This window comes from Sphaeramia orbicularis, chromosome 5 (assembly GCF_902148855.1).
Source record: "Sphaeramia orbicularis chromosome 5, fSphaOr1.1, whole genome shotgun sequence".
NCBI lineage: Eukaryota > Metazoa > Chordata > Actinopteri > Kurtiformes > Apogonidae > Sphaeramia > Sphaeramia orbicularis.
The window spans coordinates 6,609,833-6,635,502 of NC_043961.1; the positions used below are offsets into that span (position 1 = coordinate 6,609,833).

The 25,670-nt window shown below is 36.8% G+C and overlaps 1 protein-coding gene across 7 annotated transcripts in view; it reads left to right on the top strand.

Moving 5' to 3' along the window:
* The window catches only part of iqsec1b (IQ motif and Sec7 domain ArfGEF 1b), a 519,258-nt gene that overhangs the window by 395,334 nt on the left and 98,254 nt on the right, over nucleotides 1-25,670 (top strand). The window contains exon 1 of one of the 7 annotated variants that reach the window (XM_030133556.1): nucleotides 19,015-19,244. The exons of the other annotated variants lie outside the window; for them this stretch is intronic. Coding sequence (XP_029989416.1) covers nucleotides 19,207-19,244 — 38 coding nt within the window. The 5' untranslated portion in view covers nucleotides 19,015-19,206. Of the gene's footprint in view, nucleotides 1-19,014; nucleotides 19,245-25,670 lie in introns of those variants that run through there. 7 annotated transcript variants of the gene reach the window in all.

The window sequence follows — 25,670 nt, forward strand, 5'->3', positions numbered from 1 at the left end:
GAGGTCCCGTTATTAAAATTTCCTCCAAGTAAAAAGTCCGAACCAAAGTCCAGACTTGTGTCTTTGAGCCTTCCTCTATGTTCACATTTTCATATGGTTTCAACAATATTTATTGTCAATTTTCAATGCAGGAAATGTTTAACAGAGTGCACAGCTAGCTCTTTTAGCATAAGTAAAAGTAGTCCCAGGCAAATACATTTAAGGCCTTTATTTAGTCTGTCAGACCTAACTAGTGGAGCAAGTTGTATGACAATACAAAGTGTCAGTTTAACTGTAGCTTAATTTTAATGACGACATTTTTGTAATCCCAGGTGATTTCATGTATAGAACGTGTTTGAACCACAAAAATGTCATTAATTCTCCACCCGAAATTTCCAATAATTGATTTTTTTTTTTTTTAATTACAAATAAAATCATTTTTTAATGATTCAATATATATTTCATTGTAATTAATATACTACACACTTTTCCTGTAAAAATCGAGTTCAAATAAAATGCAGGATATAATATCTGAGAGGGCATATCCTGACTGACCTGATCATGTGACTGCATGCGTTACTATGCTTCAACCTGCCCTGACACAGTCGCACAGTCAGAAAACTGGACCGAACAGAGTATATGTATGTATATAATACATTATATAGCCTAAATGTCATCTAAATTCATGTTTATTTGCAACATAGTATAGCAAAGTATTATTTTTATTTATTTATTTATTTATTTGCACATAATAAAAACAGCAATGGAAAAAATCATCATTCAAACAAGTAACAAAATTGTGCAGGAGAGGTTAGAAGCCAAAAAAGAAGGCTTATATGAATACCTCCCCCGAAATGAACAGTACACAAAAAAAAGAATTGAAAAATACAATATAACTGAAATAATAAACTAAAATAAAAACAATAAAAATGTAATCCACATAACAAATCATCAAATAAAAATCAAGTGATATACAGCCTTGCACATGGACAGACAAACAAACAAACCAACGCCGGCAAGAACATAACCTCCTTGGCAGAGGTAAAAAAAAATCTCTATTTTGAATGTCTGGGGTCGCCAGAAATTTGTGATGTTAAAATGTTGTCACGAGCCAAAAAAGGTTGGAACCACAGCACAAGGACCTTTCATTTAGTTCCCCTTCTACAGTATTTTATGCCTTTTAGTAGCATTAATGTCTAAAGGTTCAGTGTCACATATTTAGTAGCATGTATCTATACAAGTTGCAGATTGCAGCCAAATGCTCCCCCCGCACCTTCCCCTACAGCAGGAGCAAAAAATATGTAAAAATATGTAAAAGGCCCTTTTTATAGTGAGTTTGAGTTGCTCATCCTGGCCTTTTCAGTTGAGGATATAATAATAACACTGGTCTACACTCAAAATAGTATGCCACAGTAATGCACCTTATGCTGGATGCCTCCAAATATAAAACTGAAAAAAGCAGATGCTCACGCTTCATTTAGAGTTCTAAACATGGCAGCACAACATAGAGGACAACATGTTTCCTATGTAGATAAATATGGAAAATTCAGCAGCTCAGGTATCATTACATCACCAAATGTAATATAATTGCAATAATAAAATAGCATGTCTATAAACATGATTTCAAACATGACAAAAATGCAATGTTGGGGGGAAAAAACGGCCATGATCACAGAGTACTTTACATCATAATTAAACCACAACTTTTATAAATGTTATCAATAAAGAGGCCCCTAGTGGTAAGAAATACAGTTGCAGAAAAAAAAACTATTAAACCATCAAAAGTCATCAAAAACAATGGTTATGCAATCAAGTCCTAACTCCTGTGTGTATCATGTGACTAAAACAGACAGAAAAGAAAACATGGAATGTCTAAAAGCACTGTTTTTGTCAGTACAATGGCATAGATATTGATGGAAGAACTGAAGTGATTTTGGTTTTTATCAAGGAAACATGTTAAATGGATAGATATCAGCTCTGAAATTAAACTACTATGAGCTAGTTTGTTGGTATCATTATATTTGTCCAAACAAATGGACCTTAAGTTGGACCAGGCATTAAAATGAACAAGAAATTGAAGAAAACAAGGGGTGGTGTAATAATTTTTTCCACGACTGTATATGTTAAAATGTAATGTCACGATGAGGACATTCCAAGAACAAGATGATTCCTGTGCCAAATTTCAACATTCTCATCCAAATAAAGATAGAAACAGAAAGCCTCAATTAAGGGCTCATCGAAATCTAAATAGTCTTGATCTGCTTTAACCTAAATATTCCGTACTATTAAAATGGAAGACAGCTTACACCAGGGGTTTCTAATGTTTTTTTGTCTCCTGACCCCATTTTAACATCACAAATTTCTGGCGACCCCAGACATTCAAAACAGAGACTTCTTTTTTTTTTTTTTTTTCTGAAATGAATTTGTGTTTGATCATGTAATAGTTTGCTATACTATGTTGCAAATGAACATTAATTTTAGAGGACATTTAGTCTATAAAATGTATATTATTCTGGACGGGGGCAGTAAATCCAGGTGTAGATTACTGCACAAAGTGAGAATTTGATTTTCCTTGGTCAGGATATGTACAGTCAGTCCAGCTTGGATTTACAAGGCTGACAATTAATACTGAACAAACAAGAACTCAAACTATGAATTATGAAAGAGCTGCAGCATCTGAAACTGACCACAATGAACATTTGACAGATAAACAGAACCACAGTGCTGCAGTTTCAGCTTTAGAGTTTGTCATGTCTTTTATGGATTGGGATTGTCTCTCTCAACTCACCATATATTTTTTTTTGGTTCATTTTTTCTTTATTTTCATCAATTACTAGAAATTTCAGGCGACCCCATTTGAATTCCAGGTGGTCCCGACCCCAAGGTTGAAAAACACTGACTTACATCATCAGGTACCACATCTCTGAGGTATGAAAGTGGTTGCAGAAGGTTGCAGAAGTCTTTGTTGGTTAGCACTGTTGAACTTACCTTTAGTTGTACCAAACATTAAAATGACCAAAAATCTGAAGAAAACAAGCGTGGTGCCGTGGTCTAATAATTTTTTTTGTGACTGTGTCTACTCTTGCATGTGAATTACCTCTAATACGCAGCCTATAGTAATAGTATGGAAGGTGGAGTTTTATGTCTGTGGTGTAAAGAAATAAAACCTTAATGTTTGAGCTGAACAGAATCATAATTTGTGTTTAATGCACACTGTACATGGTTGGATGGAACTGTAATGGATTTAAACTGCCATAAGGATGAATAAGTGTCACCGTAAGAGCTTAGAAGTCACTGTAGCTCAGACATCTGCAGCACTCTGAGTCGTATTAATCATTGTCAGGTGGTATAATTGGCCTACTTCTTGCATCAGTAGTGACCTATGGCACGGTCAATAATGACCGGACAGTGGCAGAAGTGGACGGGGACGCAGCCGCCACCTGGGGTCCCCCTCCATGTTTTATGAATTTCAATGAGGTAGAGCTCATGCAACATTAATAGCTGCCGTGGCCCTCGGTGCAGATCACTCTATCTCAGTGTGACCCTGGGCTGTCACTGGTCTGGGGGTGGGGTGGGGTGGGGGGGTTCCTCTGGTCCAGACCGGGGTTTGCTGAAGCCTGACTTCACCCTGACTCTGATAGCATTCACCTGCTAATGGCGCTCTGATGGATTAGCGCCCTCAGAGGATCCTGCAGCCGTCGATGTCGTGGGCCAGATTCATCGTGACCTTTTTCTTTTGAAGTGTCTCAGTATGGCATCAGAAAGTCCATTATTTCCTCCTCAGGAAGAGTTCTGTCGCCCCGTGTAAATTTGAAAAGGATTGCTAAGTTCCGCCTAACAGCTGGAGTTAGCTCTCACCAGATTGTACCAGTGTGTACGCATAACTAACCCAAAACACAACATGTGACGTGCAGCGTGAGCAAGGATTTCATCATTAGTGAGCGTGAAACCACACATACGCCGCTGCCAACAGCTGGCTGGTCACATATTATGTAATTCCTTCAAACATCTTGGTTTGATTTAGATCATTGGCTCAAACCACACAAGTAGAAGAGGATGGAAAAACAGAAACTAGTAATTTTCTAATTTTATGTGTTCAAGCTTCTTACAGCAGTGCAGATTTTCCCTTTAGTCGACTTGGGCTGCTTCAAACAGTTCAAAAGATACTGTTATGTGATTATTGTAGAGAAATCAATAAAAGTACAGACTAACATGTTTAATATACACAGATTATCCTGTTCTTAGACTCAACCCAGAGTTCTTTCATGACTCTTCTCTACAGCAGGGGTTCTCAAACTTTTTCACAAAAGGACCACTTTATCATAAAAAAAAATAAAATAAAATAAAAAACCATTCACGGACCACCTAACCAGCAGGCCATTTTCCCACTCCCACCCTAAAAAAAACTTTTTAAACAGCCTATATTACAAGATCTTTATATTTTGTACATGGCAAATGAAGTCTGCAGTATATTACAACTGATGCTAACAGCTCGATGCTAACAGAATGTCTTTGCACGTTGTTGCTAACATCAGTCGTCATTTCTCCAGTTTTTCTCTTCAGTCACCAATCCATTGTCGTATTTTTGAACTGTTAAGTCACTCTTCGTTTCTGATTAGTTCGCTATTCGACTTCATTTCCACCATAATTCACAAGTCACGAGAGGCCTTTGATATGACAAGAGGCAACCTAAGTAAGCTAACTGTATAGAGGCAGTAGTCGCTTTGCCATTGACCCTCAAATTGCACAAATATAACTTGCGCATAAAAAATTTACCTAATGGAAAAACGACAATTTCGCCAAAAGTCTCATTTTGTGATTAAAAGTTTTTGCACTGGCAAGAGGTGGTTTTTCGGGTGTAGCGCAAATGGTATATCACGCAAAACTGCAATGGAAAGAACTTTTTTTGTAACTAGAGTCAGGTGAATTTAAAAAAAAGATGTTGACGTGCGTCACAACAAGCGAAGAAGAAGAAGAAACATGTCGCGATATGTGTGGACACACCAGGAAACCCAGTCATTTTTTAATTTAGTAGGAGATAGAGGGGTAATATATAATAATAATGAATATATCTGTAAATCAACACCATATTTACATTCATCGTCGTATTTATGGAATGACTTCTCATGTCATCTCGCGATAATAAATAAACAAATCATCACATTTGTGATTTAACGGAAAAACCGACATTACGCACTTCTGTTTTTTTTTTTTTGACATTTCGTAAATATCGGTAAAGTTTTGCGCAGATATCCAATGAAAAAGCAACTACTGACACAAAACGTGGGTTCGCATCGACAAATTCAATAGACGTCCACTCTTAGGCTCATTGAGGCTACATTTGATTCGCTTTTATTTTAGAAAACAATTATCTGTACTCGTAACTGTGCTTTGGAAGTCAGATGAGGGTGATTTGAGAAACACTGATATAAACTTGACTTTTTTATGACATCCTCTCGCAGACCACATTTCGAATATCACTGTTCTACAGCAACAACAGTGTGCAATAATAGCTACCGTTAAATTACAAATAATAGCTAATTTCAACGAATAGGTCGCAGACTTCAACAAACTTCAAGTAACCACACAACTGTGAAAACTTTACATATTGAACAATTAATATATTATTATGTATTATGTTTGTTGTACAGTTTTAATAGGAGATCAGTAGATGTTGTGCTGCTTTTGGAAGCAGTTTCAGCTTCCATTCTAGTGAACTGCAGGTTTTTATCATGTCTGTGTTGGCTTCATTTTCCAGCCCTGGAGGTTGTTGCATCCTAATAAAGGAAATGTCTGTTTACTTCATGGCTGGGTCAGTTAAAAATCTACTGTTTTGTTTATAATCTGTAGCTGATCAGTGGGGGGCTAATAGCTCCTAGAACCCAAACCTTTTAGCCCTGTATTCTCACAATATATATTTTCTTGTCTTCACTGTTGTACATGAATTTATCATTACCTCCGCCAAGGAGGTTATGTTTTTGCCAGGGTTTGTTTGTTTGTCTGTCTGTCTGTTTGTTTGTCTGGACGTTAGTGTGCAACATAACTCAAAAAGTTATGGACAGATTTTGATGAAATTTTCAGGGTTTGTTGGAAATGGGATAAGGAAGAAATGATTAAATTTTGGTGGTGATCGGGGGTGGGGGGGGCCCACGGGGGGGCCCATTTCCAACAAACCCTGAAAATTTCATCAAAATCTGTCCATAACTTTTTGAGTTATGTTGCACACTAACAGACAGACAAACAGACAGACAAACAAACAAACAAACCCTGGCAAAAACATAACCTCCTTGGCGTGGGGGGGCCCACGGGGGGGGCCACTGATCAGCCTTGGCGGAGGTCTGCGCTCTCAGAGTGCTTCTAGTTTATTATGTATCCCAGAGATGGTCTTAAGTGTTCCCACTGCTGATGTGAAGTCATGTTTTTGGTGGTGATTTGGACCCACATTCTGCAGAAGCTGCCAGGAAGATGTGCTGAATGAACACAGACTGCTGAAACAACAGGAGACAAAAAAAAAAAAAACTAGTTATTATCCTGTTTGAGCCCTTTATTCCTCTTCTCCTCCCACTGTCCCACCTTCATTTGATGCTCCAACCCACATCACTAAATTTAATTCTCGTCTTCTCTCTCTCACCACCTCCTCTTCCTCCTCTTTTTATTATTCATGGCTGAAGTTTGCAATCAGTTAGTGCGAGAGAAGGTCCAATCAATTCCTGCTCATTTGCAATTCCTCCCTGTTAAACTCTTTCCTTTATTACCAATGTCCTAATTAATGCGGAGGAGATTGAGAGGATGGGAGGGGATTCAGCAGAGGGAGGATGGAGTTGGCAGGAGAGGTGAGTGTGTGTGTTTGTGTGTGTGTGTGTGTGTGTTATCATGTGTTTCCCCCCTCCTTTATCGCCTTCTGCTCATCCCGCCTGTAGTCATCCAGCACACCAAACAACATGGCTAATCATATGTTTAGCGGTACATGCTTATAGTCTTCACACAGCGGGGTAACAGTGCTATGGATAATGGCTTCAGAGACTTTACAGTGAAGTCAATCATGGCTTTTAATTGACTGTTCGAACGTAATTAGTTTCTTTGCTGTGTAGACCTATGTACATTGTGGAAAAATACTTACAATTATACAAAAACTAAAAAAGGAAATTTGATGCATCTACTTTTACTTCTGATTTTTTACTGATAAAACTAAATTGTAGACTGAATAGAACAATTATTACCATATCGTCAGGAGAGCCGCGTGTGAAAGTCGGCCAAGAAAAATCCTCCCTAGCTTCAAAGGAGTGATGTTTTGGTTTTTTTAAATGGTATTCTTCCTTTTCCCACATTTCCCTGTGGTCTCCATAAACTGTAAATGCTCTGCTTGGGTCTGAATTCTTCATTCATTCAACTCCACAGGTCCATCTTCAACCCTATTTCTGAGTAACGACACCAGAAAGGTGGTTTGGAGCACTGGCCCTTTAAATGCACATGAGCCACTTCAGGCCCCGCCCCCTTCAGGTTCTTGGCTGTGCTGCTCTTTCCCGTTCAACCAACAACTGAACATTTTAGGTAATCAGCTCCTACTCAGAGAAATGTTCATCAGAAGTCTACACTTTATTTGTGCAAATGTCATGACGTAACTAGTTATAAAACGTAACAAATTAAGCAGGAATTAAAACAGGTTGTAGAAATCCACTGGATTTTTGTCAAAATGAATGTAAAGATAGTTTTGCAGCACCTGGAGGGTTCAAATTCAAACTGTATGAACTATTAGGGTCCAAATACACAGATAAATGAACCACACACTAATAAAAGTGGGTTTAGAGAAATATGAGCTTTTTAAATCAATGGAAAAGGTGTTCCACAAGGTTCAATCCTGGGTCTACTTCTTTTTAGTCTTTTTAATAGTAGGCTGCCTTCTTTCTGCAGATATACACTCTATAAGTCACCTATCGAAGCAGACCACTAGGTTGATAATTGACTGTAACATTTTGTATGTTGTTTGACATCCTGCTAAAATAGACTAGTTTTGTCGTATTTCTAGAGACATGAGGCGGAAAATTTGTATTCATTCAGGTGGAGATGTAGGAAAACATAAAGGAGATGTGTATATTCTCACATTGTTTTGGCCAGATTTTTTTTTTTATATTACACTTGTGAATCTTATTTTTCTCTTCTTGGGATCGTTCTGATACTTGTCTTAGCATGAGTCTTTCTCAACCCATAATGCAGAATGTATCATATTTGATACATAAGTTTAGAAACCCTTTGATGATCAGTGTGATATTTTTTTTCTTGAAAAACCTGATGTATACAATTAGATACATGCAATACACAGATAATCCACCAGGGGGAGGAATTCATTCACCAGAGGCCTTTCCAGTGACACTACAAGACTGTCATTAATGAGGAAGGAGGAAGAACTGTGACAATTTAGGAAAGGAATTACCAATTTGTTAGACAGGTTTGTGTTATATTATGTTTTTGTTTGTTCAAAAATAATAATATTTGAGCGTTGAGACCTGATGTATCAAATATGATACAAAATTGAAACTCATACATGGAAATTGATATTTGAAAAAAAAAAAATGTTTTGGTTGTTCAGAAGGACCAATTCAGGCTCTGGTTTCAAAGAACTGGGATTTTCTGTCAATGATTTAATGGTTTAGGCTTTACAGGGTTAAAAATTGGAAAAGGTGTTCCACAAGGTTCAATCCTGGGTCAACTTCTTTTTAGTCTTTTTAATAGTAGGTTGCCTGCTTTCTGCAGATATACACCTTCTAACTCACCTATTGAAGCAGACCACTGGGATGATTATTGACTGTAACATCTTGTATGTTGTTTAACCCCCTTCAAAAATAGACTAGTTTTGAGAGATGAGGCGGAAAATTTGTATTCATTCAGGTGGGGATGTACGAAACTATTAAGTAGATGTGTATATTCTCACATTGTTTTACCCAGATTTTTTTTAATTACATTTGTAAATCTTGTTTTTTTCTTCTGAATGATCTAATACACATTTGGGATCGCTCTGATACTTGTCTTGGCATGTGAGTCTTTCTTAAAATGAACAGTATATTTTTAAATTCGGATTACATAGCGACCACCTCAAACTGAATCTCTTCTTTTCCTTTCCAAAACACTGGATGCAAATAACCTCAGCGTAGATGCTAAGAAAACCAGGATATTGACGGTGAATTAGTGAGTGGATGTGCAGTGGGAGTGTGCGCAGCTGTGCAGAAGCATGTTTTATGAGCAGTTGGATGAGATGGCAGTGTGATTGGGGGGCAGGTGGTGGACCACTGGTAATTACTGGGCAGTGCCGCTGCACAGTCAGTGGTCCCCACACACCAATCTGTCTTCTTCTAGCCCTAATGAAAAGCCTTTTAACATCTGATTAGCTTTTAATGTTGCTCTGTGGACGTGGGTGTGGTTTGTATATGAGAGAGTGGGAAAACAGGCCAAAATGCTGCGAGATCTACTTTATTCTTCATTTTTGATTGAAGCGGCGCATAATCCAGGTGTGAATAATTGGCCTGTAATGTTTCTTAAGTGTGTATTTGCATGTTTATTTGGTCCACTTCTTTCTCACCTCGCAGAAGTGTCTCCTTGATGGACTGCACAAGATAACATCTGTGATGACACAAAAAGAGATGAGGCCCATTAGAAATTCATAGCAGATTATCTTCAAAACCCAAAATGATAATGGATACTAAGGATTTGCTGTAATGGCTGTCAGTGGCATTTTCCACCAGTTACTGTGATATCTTGCTTTCTTTTTTAAATGACTTTGCTTTACTCATTTTCCTCTTTTTCCGCTGTCTTGAAAACAATTTCTCAAAGAGCCGCTAACAATCACATTGTGTTTCTCTTTTGTGCTGCAGCTTTCATCTGATCCCCCTCTATCAAGTCACAGCTACATGAAATGAGCTCTCATACTGTATCAATATGAGTTCCCTTTGAAGAAAGCCTGTCTCACTACAGATCATCAGAACTATTCTTTGTTAACTTTGCACTTTCTCAGTTTTTTTTTCCACTTTGACAAGAACTTTACTGCAGACTGCAGAGTTCAGAGTCATCATGGCACGTTTCTTCACAAGATATATGTCTGAGGCTTCATGAAATGCTCCAAAGCCTTCTTGTATTGTGTTTTGTGCTATGATACGTGCCAGAACCCTGTCATATTTCTGCCTGTATGAGCTTTGTCGTTTTGTCATTTGAGTGTACAGGAGGCGAGGTGAACGCTTCCGAGTTAGTGGCTCAGTGACGTTCAGCTTTGTTTACGCTGAACCCTTGACGCACTGTGTGAAATGTGTTGTAAATAAACACAACTGTGACCAGGTTAAGGATGGTTCTTTACTTGTGTTAAGTGTCGGTGGCACCGCTTCAACAGAGGTCTGATAGGCCAAACGGAAAGTTGGCAGTGACAGAAAAACTCCATCTATTTGTGTACAGAGGTGAGAGACGTACTCCTGTTCTGTACTTTAGTTGAAGTAGCAGCGTTACAACAATATTGAATGTACAGAGGTATTATCAGAATGATGGATTTTGCTTTTTGCAAACCACCACCTTCATAGACATAACAATGCTGTTGCTGTGATGTGTCTTATATATATGTGCTCAGGAGGGTTGGACAGACACTGTGACGCTTCTGACAAAGGCAGCAGGAAGTAGCTGAAACTGGTAAAGCAGGTAAACAAACAATTACCCCTGTCTGATAAATGAATTATCTATAATAACTGTAGAGGAAGACAGTATGAAACTCTACCAGACTTTGGGTAACATAGTGTTGATTTAACGTCTACATCAGGGGTGTCAAACATGCGGCCCAGGGGCCAAATCCGGCCCGCCAAAGGGTCTAGTCTGGCCCTTGGGATGAAGTTGTGAAATGCAAAAATTACACTGAGGATATTAACAATCCTTTTAGTTCAGGTTCCACATTCAGAACAATTCAATCCCAAGTGGGTCAGAACAGTAAAATACTATTGTAATAACATATAAATACTGACAACTTCAAATTTTTCTCTTTGTAAATGTCAATATTTTCATGTATTTACACAAAACAAAGTATAATTTTGCAAAAAAAAAAAAAAGTGAATAACCTGTAATGTCTTACAAGAAGTAAGTACAATTTTAACAAAATTCTGCCTGTTACTCAGTGTTTTGTGTGTTTGTAGATCTACTGTGATCTGTAAGTTATAATGAGCATGTGTAAATGATAAACTGAGGCAGAATATTGTTAAAATTACACTTATTTTTTCATTTTGTTCCTTTTATTCACATCTTCTGAAAGGATAGTTTATAGATGTAAACCTTTTCATGGTGTAAATGAACTTTTTTCACTCTAAAACATAGAGAAAAGTTTGGAGTTGACGTTACAGGGTGGGGAAGCAAAATTTACAATATTTTGAGGCAGGGATTAAAAGACAGTGTATGACCAATTAGTTTATTGAAAGTCATGAGAATTTATTTGCCACAAGAAAATTTACATAATAGAAAATGTTTGTATTCTATGTGTCCTCCTTCTTTCTCAATAACTGCCTTCACACGCTTCCTGAAACTTGTGCAAGTGTTCCTCAAATATTCGGGTGACAACTTCTCCCATTCTTCTTTAATAGTATCTTCCAGACTTTCTGGTAATAGTTTTGCTCATAGTCATTCTCTTCTTTCCATTATAAACAGTCTTTATGGACACTCCAACTATCTTTGAAATCTCCTTTGGTGTGACGAGTGCATTCAGCAAATCACACACTCTTTGACGTTTGCTTTCCTGATTACTCATATGGGCAAAAGTTTCTGAAAAGGTATGGATAATAGTGTTAGGTATGATTATGACATCAATATATGTTTGGTTTCAAAACAATTGACGTAGTGCCTGCTGAGAAAAAACAACTAAATGTTCATTGTAAATTTTGCTTCCCCACCCTGTATATATTATTATGTTAATATTTTACTGGTTCGGCCCACTTCAGATCAAATGTAGCTGAATCTGGCCCCTGAACTAAAATGAGTTTGACATCCCTGGTCTACATACAAAAAACCCCCCAAAAAAACGCATAAATGTCATGTCATGAGAATCTAATTTGGAACAAACCTGTCTAACTTCTATGTATAAATGACTGGAAAAAGTGGGTTTTCTGAGAGCTTCTGGGGGCTTAGATGCTTTGGTAGTAGTCAGGGTCAAGACGGGAGTTTGACGATATTTGACTAAAAATTGTACATTTTCACAAAGATTAGCCTAGGCTATAATTCAATTACTAGCATTAGTGAATGAAATATCTACAATAATTACAACTGTGTTACCCAGTGATTTTTCTATCCAAGGACTGTACCTGTACTCCTGTTCCAGTAAGAAATGTGTCTACTTTAGCTCTGTCTCTCTTGCAGCTTGTTTCATCCTTCAGTCCCACCTCAGGGAGCGTGTTCAGGTAACATCACATCAAAGCTTAGCCCTAGTGCGACAGTTTGTGAAAGAAAAACTCAAGAAAACCTCATGTTTCTCAGATCAGTATGTCTTCATCATCGCATGTTCGCCTTTCGTACTAAATGAGTATATTATGATTATTACCCACATCCTTTGCGTTGACTGAAGGTGTAATAACAGGCGCTCTCCTTTAGCTGATGCACGTGAGGTGGCACTGAGCCGCCCGACAGCAGGCCACGGCCAACATCTCTCTGCACAAAACCGTAAACACTCATTAAATCCAGCTCTGCCTGTGCACACAAACATCTGCCGTCTGTTGCCGTGGTGAGTCGGTGGATCCGGTCCAGCGTCTACTGTAGTCGGTCTTTGTCGTGCTCCAGCCAACACCGGTGCATCTGCCGTGCCTCTTCTTTTCCCGTGAAGTGAACGTGGCTTCGGTGTGACAGATAGGGCCAGGAGGATGAGCTGCGGATCCACCGCAGAGCCTGCTGTTAGCGCACATATGAAACAGCATATGCTTAAATGTTTTGACAAAAGCCCTCGTGATGCAGAAGCTCTCGTCTTTTCCCCGCGGAGGCTTCCGGGCCGACATCACAGGCTTGGAGGAAGGCAGGATTTCACTGTCAAGCGCCCGCCTTAAAGTCTCAGCGCGAGTGAAGTGTTTGCTGATGCTGAAACACCGAAGCATCTTGTGAGGTTTTTGGTAGCTCCAGTCAGCCTGAAATGCTCGGTTCAATTAGTCAACTCTGGAAGCTGTTTTCATGAGAACTGTACTTCTAAGCTACACCTGGACACCTTGGTGTTGTGACAGTTGAAAGCTTCTTTTTGCATTCTCTTTCTCGTGGTGGCGCTGAGGCCGACGTGGTGTCAGAACTAGTGCCAACACAACACCAAGTCTGTGGGCTGTGGGCCGCTCTAATGAGCTCCCCTGAGTGGATGGCAGACTGATGGAGATGGCCCGTCCTATCCCCTCCCCCTCACTCAGCACGCCCAGCTCTAATTGGTGGAAGAAGTGAAACAGAGACTTCAGAATTACAGGAGACAATGCTTTGGTCAAAAGAGAAAGAGCGAAAAAAAAAAAAAAAAAAAAAACGAAAGAAAAAAAAAGCTCTATTTCCGTCTCATCTGAATGCAGCCCCTTCACCCCAATTATAGTTTGTAGGACAGACCAGGGGATTACATCAGCCGGTACGTCCTAAGCCTAAGGAGAGGTGACACGTGGGAAGTGAGAGGTGTCAGGTGTTCTGTTTGGAACATGTCAGAACAGCTGGGCCTAATATCAGCTGCTTTTTCACCTAAATGTGATGGTGCTGTTGGCCCTGTATGTGGAAGTCCTTCTGAAGCTGCAGAGTGAAACAGACTAAATACTGGAATAATGACGCCCTCTACTGGGCTGTTAGTGTCACAGCCGGGTGTCTCTGAAGCCTTTGAGTTTGAAGTGCACTAGTAAACATGTATTTATTAAAGATATTTATGAAAGATATGCAAAAATTAAGTAGAATCAAAATAAAAATAAATGATTTAACTTTATTCACAATTTATAATGAGGCGGGAGATTATAAATTCAACTTCATCCTGCTCCTTTTTGAATGTTTGACTTTCTTTTTACATAATTCTTTTGTTGTTTGATTTCAATACAATATACGAATTAAATAAATAAACAAACCATAGCAATTAAATGTACCCCACCCCCAACTGAATAACCACCACCCTCTGTTTAATGAACAATGCAATACTCACCCTCAGTGCAATAATAACTCATGCACCTTGTTTTTAATTTTACCATATATATATATATATATATATATATATATATATATATATATATATATATATATATATATATATATATATATATTACCTGTATATATCCATAATACATTGTACATATTTCTTCCATCTATCGTATAGAGTTGGCCTTTTGTATATTTTTATATTTTTTTGTAGTTTTGTATATTGTCGAGATTTTTCAGTATAACTTTGTGTGATATTTTTATACAGTCTTGTTGCATTTTGAGTATTGGCTGCTGAAAGAAACAGAGCTGCTAAACTGATTTTCACTGTTTTGATAATAAACACCTATTCCATTCTATTCTATTCTATTCTATTCTATTCTATTCTATTCTATTCTATTCTATTCTGTTGTATGCTGGTAGTTAAACTTTTGCCATATATGCATAATGATTCAAGTAAACAAGCCTCTTTAGCCATTTTAATGATGTTATTTACTGAAAAAATAAACTACAAATTTTGGATCATAAAAAAATCAAAATCTTCAAATCAAAATGTTCACTTTTTCTATTGGCAAATTTTTTTTTGGCTTGAATTTTGAAAAAAAAAAAAAAAAAAAAAAAAAAAAAATCTTGAATTAAGCAAAAAATAAAAAAATAAATTAAAAAAAAAAACTGCCAATGGAAAAACTGAAAATTATCTTGGTAAGATTTCTTGAAATCAGATTTTCCAGATCTATTGTCTATAAATCAGTTCTTATATCTCACTGAAAAGTTCCTCTTTGGGTGATTCTGTCTAATTTTAACTGTGATCAGATATTTGGACTAGAAATAAGAAAAATACACTTGGTAATATTTAGATTTTTTCCAGTGCAGAGCCTCAAAAAGAATTATAATAATGCTTTAAATGCTCTTGTTCAGTGTTCGAACACTAGTTATGAGATGTAGCAGGTTGCAGATTACATAATACATTTGATATTTTTCTCCATAAATAATTGGGAATGAAGCTGAAACAAATCTTTATTATAACTGTAATAAATCTCAAATATATCTTTTGTTTTTAACCTGTTTAACCCTGGCCATATTTTCAGAGGAAAAACGCCTAAAAAGACATACCCAAAGTAAATGAAGAATTGCTTATAATACTTATAATAATAAGGTTCATATGGATGTTCTTGGTGTCTATGGACATTTAGAGACCTCACAGAATCTATTCCCATTGTCTAAAATATTGTATCTATTACTATGCCTGAGTAAACTGTAACAAACTAAAAGAGAAATTAGAATTTTTTATCCTCGCCTGTTTTTTTTCGGCTGGATTGACGATGATATGCATAAATTTATTGTTCGTGTCAGAGATTTTTAATAGCGTATATTTCACCCCACAAAGATTAAAAATCATGTTTGAACATTAAAGTTTGCACTAAAATACACTTTTGATGTACTTTTATTAACATTAGGGTCTAAACTTTGAGCAAAAGTTGAAAAAAACATCCATTGTCCTGATTTATTATATTTTTATAGTAGATGAATATTAATATAATTTTTTTGGCCCACGGGCGGGCTGATAGGGCTAAAGGGGTTTTAATCACATGCAGATTTCTTTTTTTAGTCTGAATTCTGCCTGCCTGCCTGTAGCCTGACAGTCAAAACCCAGGGCACATCAGGTTTCTTTCCCTCCTCATTCCCCTGTTCAACCAACAGCTGGATGCTCTGGAGGTACAATGTGCTCTCAGCTCAGTGCACGCAGCATCTTCTTCTTCTTCTTCTTCTTCTTCTTCTTCTTCTTCTTCTTCTTCTTCTTCTTCTTCTGCCTTTTCGGTTTCTTTCAAACTTTCACAGCATAAGCAGGGCCGGGGCTGACTTCCTTTTTGCACACACCGACTTCCTAACAATGGTCTGATGTATTGATTAGACGTTCTTGGAGAGTGAAGTGTCGTGGGGTTTATCTGAGCCTGACATGAATCGACCCAAGGGAGGAATTTTCAGCTGGAACGGTTTTGCCAAACTGTAGCGATAAAGATTACTGTTCAGGGAGGTAATATATATACACAGCAACTGAGAAAAGCAACCAGGGATCTGCTGAGCATGTTATTGAACTACTTCATTTGCAGAAAAGATGAAGCACACATCATCACACAGACACGCATCTTTAACTGCAGAGGTGCCGGTACTTAACACCGTCACATACTGCTCGGTGTTGTGTGAAACGTAGCGCCGCTGATCCCTGTGAAGTCACAAGCTGTCCTGCGTTCAGAGGCTTATGATGAAAAGGTACCAAGCTCCTTTATCCTCATTAGCATCATTACACGATGACGTGCCTCCAGTTATTGTTGTCTTTCTGTGTCTCCGCCCACCCTCCGTCTTTCTGCCTTTGCTGTTTGGCCTTCGCTGCCTCTGACTTAGCACCAGGGGCGGAAACGTGATGTGTGTTTTGTTGACTTTGCATGTAAGCCATGCAGACTGTGCCAGAGAATTGCAGTTGTCGTTCATCGGAGGCTCACTGGCCTGTAGTCGCTGCACTTATTCTGCTCATAGTCAGACAAATGCAAACAATAGGGATTTGTTCAGCCCAACACTTGAAAAATGTAAATAATGAAAAAATGTAAGGCTGTATATCATTTGATTTGTACTTCTATTCTTTTTACTTTAAATTATTATTTCAGTTATATTGTATTTTTATTTATTTATTTATTTTATTTTCTTCTTCCTGTGTATTGTTTATTTCCGGAGAGATATTAACATAAGCCTTTTATGGCTTCTATCCTCTCCTGTACAATGACGTTACTTGTTTGAATGTTGTTGTTTTTTTATTTTAATTTACTTTTCTCTTACTGTTTATGATGTGCAAATAAATAAAATAAAATAAAATAACATAAGTAGCTGGGATAGTCTCCAAGCGAACCCGTAACTCTAGTGAGGATAAAGCGGGTTCAGATAATGAATGAATGAAAATAAAATAAAATAAAATAAAATAAGTAGCTGGGATAGGCTCCAAGTGAACCCATGACCCTAGTGAGGATAAAGCAGGTTCAGATAATGACTGAATGAATGAATGAATGAATGAATGAATAAAATAAAATAAAATAAAATAAGTACCTGGGATAGGCTCCAAGCGAACCTTTGACCCTAGTGAGGATAAAGCGGGTTCAGATAATGACTGAATGAATGAATAAAATAAAATAAAATAAAATAAAATAAAATACAATACAATACAATACAATACAATAAAATAAAATAAAATAAAACACTTAACCCATAAAGAGGCAAACAGCCACTGCTGACTGAAACCATCTGCAGATGTACAATGTTTAATACCTGTTGATCCACTAATCCTATCAATATCTGTAAATAATTGTTGTAAAATACAGTTTTTCGTCTTTTCATGGTCATCTGATATGACCCATTTGGACGTTCAGAAGCTCCGTAATTATCACGGAAACACCATCATCTTCTACAACATTGATTCACCAGTAAAACCCATGGAGTTGGATCAGTGACAGTGGATGGAAATGCGTGTTTTTGTGTTCGTTAATGATATTGTTGCTGAAAAAGTACATTTTTTCTTCAGTTTTCTCTGTTTGTGATATAATAACCCTCAATTTTTATCTGAGCTTGTATGAACACCTACATTAGTGTTTCTTACTGTGGTCAGTACCACCCCCCAGGGGCATTGTGACAACATTGGGAGGTGTTGTGAACGAGAAAGCTGAGAGGGGGGTGCTCAGACAGAAATGGGGGGGGCATTAGTCACAGTTATTCATAACAATGTAAGAATCCATATCAGAACAAACTTTGTAAATTTGAACATGAAATAAAATATAAGTATATCTTTTGGATGTGATGTGTATGTCCCCCCCCGCCCCCCTCGGTGTTTGGAGGGTCAGGATTAGGTGAGGGGGTGCTACCTACTACCTACTACCTACATAGCTGTATAACCCCCAAGCACCACGGGTAATCCATGAAAAGGTTACTTACTGAGAGTCCACCCCCACCCCGCCAACTGATATGGGTTTTTCTAAGGCCGATGACGATTTTAAAAAATTTGGTCAGCTGATGGCCCATATCTACAGCCGATATTTGAGTCCAATATTTAAGGCTGATTTTTTTTTTTTTTTTTTTTTTTTTTTTTAAAGCATATTGACCATAAAATACAATTTAAACACTCAGATACATGTGCCTACACAGGTGCCTGATCAAATATCTTATAACATTTTTACTAGTATTATATACTACTATTTCATTTACTATTTTGTCGTCCTTTCATGGTCATCAGATATGACCCATTTGGACGTTCAGAGGCTCTGTAGTTACCATGGAAACACCGTCATATACTATAACATTGATTCACCAGTAAAACCCATTGAGTTGGATCAATGACAGTAGATGGACACACTGGGTTTACGTTCAGTTAATGATGTATTTTCTAGAAAAACTCACCTTTTCTTCAGTTTTCTCTGTTTCTGATATAATACCCCTCAACTTTAATCTGAGCTTTTATGAACATTTACATGATCAGCAAATTAAATATATGAAAATATCTGATTTTTCACTGAAAAATGAAAATATACAGAGGATAATATTTCAATAAATCACTTCAGAAAAGAGAAATACTCATTTGGGAATTTCCACATAAGTTGCACTGGGTCTTTAAGGGTTAATTTGCTGTTATAATGTTCCTCTGTTGTAACTATTTCTTGTTTAGGGTTGTATTCTCAGCATTAACACAACCTGCTAAGATGGATATTTTTTGCCTCATAAGGCTGTGGCAAAGAAAGCTTTAAACCTCAGCGATGTTTTTATAGCCCGAGCTGAACTTGAGCTAAACGGGGACGCCACCTGTCAGAGGCAGCCATTAGTGGGAAATCCCATTATCAGTAATCCTATAGGCCCAGTGGTAAGTGCCGTTACCAGGCTCCACTCTCCCTGTCGCCTCCTCTGGTTTGTCCTTCCTGGCACCGTCGACAGCCGAGCGCGACACCACATCACTTGTTGTTGTGGCGACAGGCCGGTGAGTGCCAGGGCTAGCAGGGGGCACGACCCCTGGCGCACTTCCTCCCAAGTGGATCGAGAGGCTCACTCAGGATATTAATGCCGTTCCATGCCAGCCAGAGTTCACTGCTGGAACAGTAAGTCCAGTCCTCCCAGGACCTGCTTTTTCTTCCTCAACTGTAAGACCGGATAATTGAGTTTACTTAAAAAATTTGAGGAAACCAGTTGCCTTCAAAAAATTCAGTAATAAGTAATGAAACCTTGAGTGTATTAAAGTTGAATGTTTGATTTGAGTGGAATTGCTATTTTAAGTACAACACACTAAATGCCAAGTTAATTTAACTTAAATTTTGTTGCAATGTCAATTGCTTTGTATAACTCTGGGTTACAAAAAAACGTTTTTTTGCAAGTTGTCTAGGTTTTTTCAACTGAATTAGGACCATTTTGCACCGCTAAATCCAAAAATGGCATCTCTTTTTCTCAATCAGGTCAGGTTTTTTTGCTAATTTGATTTTGAAAAATTTGATCTTCTCACAAAATATAATAATTAATACCAAAATAAGATTGGTAAGCACACTTTATGAAGCTTGTGACTTGATTCCTGTTAGGTACAATGGTGTATTCACCGCAGATGTAGCAGAATACGTCAGGTTTATTTTTGCAAGATCTTCTAGTCGAAGCCATTTCATTCACCTGTAATATTTAAAAAAAAAAAACATTAATCATAAATTGGCAAAAGTAAAATCTTCACAACTCGTTTATTGCAAGAAATATGAAAGAATTTTGTATCATATGATGTGAAAATGCCCATAAATGTAAGCAAAAATGTTAAAAAGCCAATATGTAGCATAGTTCAGAAAGTTGATCTGATTGAGCAAAATTAATGTGATTTTTGGATTCAGCACACCAAAATTATCCTAAATCAGCTCAAAAAACTTAAGCAATAAATTTGTTGTTGACCAGTGTAATCATTAACTTAACCCTTTCATGCATAGTGGTCACTACAGTGGACATCTATTCTCCAGCTGTTCTCTTGCATATTCATGGATTTGTTGTTGTAGTTCCACATCAGCCAACACAGTGGACACTTATGCACCATCCCATACACTGCCATTCACACTGTTACTGTAACTTTGCTATTCTTGATAAACCTGATCTGCACTAACACGTTTGAGTGTAAATCAATTTCTTGTTATTGTTATTAGACTGTAATTAACAGTTTTTGTTGTTGTTGTTTTTTTAAGAAAAAGTTTTTTTTTTTTTTTTTTTTGTGTATTATCTCCATGAAGTGAGTAATGACTAGTATTAGAGTATGTTAAAATGTGAGAAAACATCAGATTTGCTGCGTTAAAATGTTTTATTTCATAGTTTTCATTCAATATATCAGTAAATACGTTTCTTTGCTTCAGAATTAAATGCATAGTGTCCCGCTGAGTGGACATTTTTGCATCTCCATGAATAATACGTTCATAATAAAAATTTCAGTCGCTTTGTGTTTTTAATGCCTAGAGGAATAAAAACACCCAGGAAAAAAAATCTTGATTAAAGCTCTTATAATTCATGCATGAAAGGGTTAATATCATCAGTTCATTGTAAGTAATTCCAAGTTGATTTCAATTAAATCTTTTGCAATATAAACAGTTTTATGAAATCATTCAAGTTAATATAATGTAGCATGGATGGAAGTTAAGTAGGAGGATAGCTCAGTGTAATTTGCCAGGACAGGAAGTGCTTTTAATTTGGCGAGGCAAAAAAATTGACATACATTAAAAACAATTATAGCTGAACAATAAATCCATAGTTCTTCCTCTGGCTCTGACTCATGGTGCAGCTCTACAAAAATACAAAAACAAACACAAAAAGGCCAATCAACATTGCCATACACACATTCAGTCCAAATGAACACTAACACCACAACCTGCACATAAAAATAACACATTTTCAACAACATCCAGTACCCACAATGCAATGCACAGATAAAAAGGTGTGGTCATGACTAAAACTGAGTGATTTAAATCCATTCAGCTAAAACTTTTTCATACTTTCAACTATGTCTACAAGTTAGTAGAATATACTGAACATTTTATAGTAATGGAATAAAACTGAAATCTTTTAAGTACATTGTAATTAAAGCATTTTAATAAATACAAAGTCCGAGCTTACAGTGTAAAGAATGCATGTCTGTGTTTACTTCCCTATATTGCTGGGCGTTGTGGTCATCATTGGCTTGTTTTTCAGCTTGTTTTGACTGTTTTTAACAATGTATGAGATCAAAACATGGCCATTTTTAGCAAAGAAGAGCCTGGACTTGTGTAAATAATGATGTGCTGTGGAGTTGTTGTTGCACTTAGCCTCCATCAGCTGCATGGAAACCTCATTATCAACTCTGGGATCCATCAAAATATAGCACTAGTCGCTTTTCCATTGGACATCTGCGCAAAACTTTACTAAATGTCGTGGTCCACGAGAGGATGTCATGAAAAAAAGTCAAATTTATATCAGTGTTTGTAAAAATCACCCTCATCTGACTTCCAAAGCAAAGTTACAAGTACAGATAATTGTCCTCTAAATTAAAGGCAAATCAAATGTAGTGTAAATAAGCCTAAGAGTGGACTTTAATTGAATTTGTCGATGCAAACCCATGTTTTGTGTCAGTAGTCACTTTTCCATTGGACATCTGCGCAAAACTTTTAACAATATTTACGAAATCTTGAAAAAACAGAAGTGCATAATGTCGGTTTTTCCATTAAGTCACAATTGCAATGATTTGTTTATTTATTATCGCAAGATGACATGAGAAGACATTCCATAAACATGGCGACGAATGTAAATATGGTGTTTATTTACAGATATATTCATTATTATTATATATTACCCCTCTATCTCCTACTAAATTTTAAAATGATTCCGTTTCCTGGTGTGTCCACACATACTGCGACATGTTTCTTCGTCTTCTTCGCTTGTTGTAACATACATCAACATCCGTTTTTTTAATTCACCTGACTCTAGTTGCGAAAAAAGGTCTTTCCATTACAGTTTTGCATGATATACCATTTGCGCTATGCCCAAAAAAAACACCTCTTGCCAGCACAGAAACTTCAATCGAAAAATAAGACTTTTAGCAAAATTGTTGTTTTTCCATTAGGTAAATTTTAATGCCAAGTTATATTTGAGGGTCAATGGAAAAACGACTACAGTTATTCTGAAAGTTGCAGCTGCAGTATAAGTCTGGTTAGAATTGAAATCTTGTTACTTTGCTCATGCATAAAACCAATATTTCTATTTTATTTGAGCCAAATCTGCAGCTTCTGACCTTCTGACTTTTTGTCTCTGTCTGTCAGATATAAATTTCCTCTCACTTCGCCTATAAAACGCTGTATTTTAAGGCTTGTTTTCTGGATTTATTCTCATTCCAAACTGTCCTGACCAGAAAAAGGCCTGCATTCATCACTAGTCTAAACACCGTATGTAAAAGTATGTTTACAGTTTGTTTTCTCGGGGGCTTTTGTGAATAATGATGCTGCTCTTTCAGTCGGAGTAGGTGGAGATGTGATAAAGTAAGTGGCACAGTGAAATGTATTCATGGTCCTAATGCTACAGGTGGGATTAAACTAAGTACATGAGTCACTCCTGGTGGTTGTTGTTGTCTGTAGTGTGGTTTGTTGTCAGCTGTATGATGCAAAAAAAACTGACCTGGAGTAGAAACTTCTGGTCATGTTTCTGATATGTTTTGCTATTAAAAGTGTAGATTTAATGTAGATTTTCTGGAATTTCCCCCTGTGGCACTAATAAAGGCATATTTTATCTTATCTTTAGGAGTATTTGAATATTTTTAATGTTTGAATATTTCATTTTACCCTGTTTTGGTTATTCATTTTATGACATACATGATGTTGTTTTATTCCATTCCTCCATTTTTGCATTGATCTGAGAGCATAATGTTCTGTTATTTCTGCCCTCTCAAGTACGATACATTCAAATTTAGTCGTGTTTTCGTGTTTGCTGTACTTATCTTTTTGTGTTGTGTGTTTTCTAGGTATTATTATGCGTTGTCTGTCAAAGCACTTTGTAAACTCAGTTTCTAAAGGTGCCATATAAATAAAGTTTTTATTATTATTATTATTATTATTATTATTATTATTAATTTTTTTATTTATTATTATTATTATTATTATTATTATTATTATTATTATTAGTATTGTTGTTGTTGTTGTTGTTGTTTAACCCATAAAGACCCAAACATCCACTGGTGACCAAAACCATCTACTGATCTAAACTGTTAAATAACTTCTGATCCACTAATTCTATCAATCCATGTAAATAATTGGTGTAAAATACAGTTCTTCATCTTTTCATGGTCATCACATATGACCCACTTGAACATTCAGAGGCTACCGTGGAAACACCATCATCTTCTACAACATTGATTCACCAGTAAAACTCATGGAGTTGGATCAGTGACAGTGGATGGGTTTATGTTCTGTTAATTAGAGATTTCCTTAAAAAGTCATTTTTTCTTCAGTTTTCTCTGTTTTTGATAAAATAACCCTCAACTTTCATCTGATCTTTTATGAACATCTACATGATCAGTGAATTAAATACAAGAAAATATTTGATTTTCACTGAAAAAAAGCAAAATCCAGAGTATATATGGTTCCATGCTCTCTGGTTCTTTATATGATATTGTACTATAAATAGAACTCTGAGCCCCATGGGAAACACATGGACATAGGTTATGACAAACAAATAATTTTTTCATCTCATGTGAATTATGCCACCGTTTACTCATGTATTTGTTAATTTAAAAGATACTTTTAGAAGCAAAGAGTAGTAGTAGTAGTTGTAATAGTAGTAGTAGTAGTAGTAGTAGTTTGTTGTAAAGATAGCGAAGAAACGTGGTTTAGTGTGAAGTGTCTCAGTGGACTGCATCTCTCACTAACACTAAAATGCCGCTCCCTTAGTATATTTCAGTTCAGTCTTTGAGAGTGAGATGAAAAAGTACTAAAAGAGGTGAATGTCACTGCAAGTCTGGTCATGTTGAATCTGCAGAGACATCTTTAGTGATTCTGAACAAATCGTTGAAAGCGAAAATTACAATGATGTAACCTCCATGACTTTGAAGTATTTAGTCTATATTGACATCCTTTCTCAGTTTAATGCTTCAACAGTTTTACAACAAACTGCCCCTTTTTTGTCCTTTAAAAGGAGTGATATTTGACGTTTTTTTAAAATGGAATTCTTCATTTTCCCCACATTTCCCTGTGGTCTCCATAAACTGTAGATGCTCTGCTTGGGTCTGAATTCTTCATTCATTCAACTCCACAGGTCCATCTTCAACCCTATTTCTGAGTAATGACACCAGAAAGGTGGTTTGGAGCGCTGGCCCTTTAAATGCACAGGAGACACTTCAGGCATATTTATCTACAACCACTTTTCTTAGTCTGTGGTTCATTTATTTGTGTATTTGGACCCTAATAGTTCATACAGTTTGAATTTGAACCCTCCAGCTGCTGCAAAACTATCTTTATATTCATTTGGGCAAAAATTCAGTGGATTTCTACAACCTGTTTGAATTCCTGCTTAATTTGTTACATTTTATAACTAGTTCCAACATTTGCTCATATCAGGTCCAGACTTCAGACGAACATTTCTCCAGAATTTCTCCATAATTGTTTGTCAGCAGTAGTGGTTGTAGTCCAGACTGAAAATATGTCCAAACTTGGAGCCCATTACCTCAAATGTTCAGTTGTTGGTTGAACGGGACAGAGCAGCACAGCCAACAACCTGGAGGGGGCGGGGCCTGAAGTGTCTCATGTGCATTTAAAGGGCCAGCGCTCCAAATCACCTTTCTGGTGTCATTACTCAGAAATAGGGTTGAAGATGGACCTGTGGAGTTGAATGACTGAAGAATTCAGACCCGAGCAGAGCATTTACAGTTTATGGAGACCACAGGGAAATGTGAGAAAAGGAAGAATTCCATTTAAAAAAAAAAAAGAAAAGCAAAATATCACGCTTTTCATGTGTAATTTTGTTGGAAAGAACTGTCCTTGGAAGATGTGAATCATCTCATACACAACATCTTTTAGCCTCAAAGACCTTAACAGCTGCCAGCGACTAAAAGCATCAAATGTTTAATAACTGTCGATCCACTAATCCTATTCATAAACTTAAATAATTCAGGTAAAATGTAGTTTCTCAGCTTTTCGGTGGCATCAGATATAACCAGTTTCGATGTTCAGACACAGGAAATTTGCCTGAGTAAAATTTATAATAATAATAATAATAATAAAAATGGATTGGATTTATATAGTGCTTTTCTGAACATCTAAAGCACTTTACATTATTGACCCATTATTCATTCACTCTCACATTCTCCCTCTGGTGGTGGTAAACTACATCTGTAGTAGGGCTGAAAGATATATCGTTATCGTATTGATATTGAGATATGAACATTCAAGATATTAATATCGAAAAAGCAACGATATAAACGATATAGATTTCCCCTGCGCTCGCCCTGCATGTACGGCTCTGGAAGTCACAACAAATTTCATTTATTTGTACTT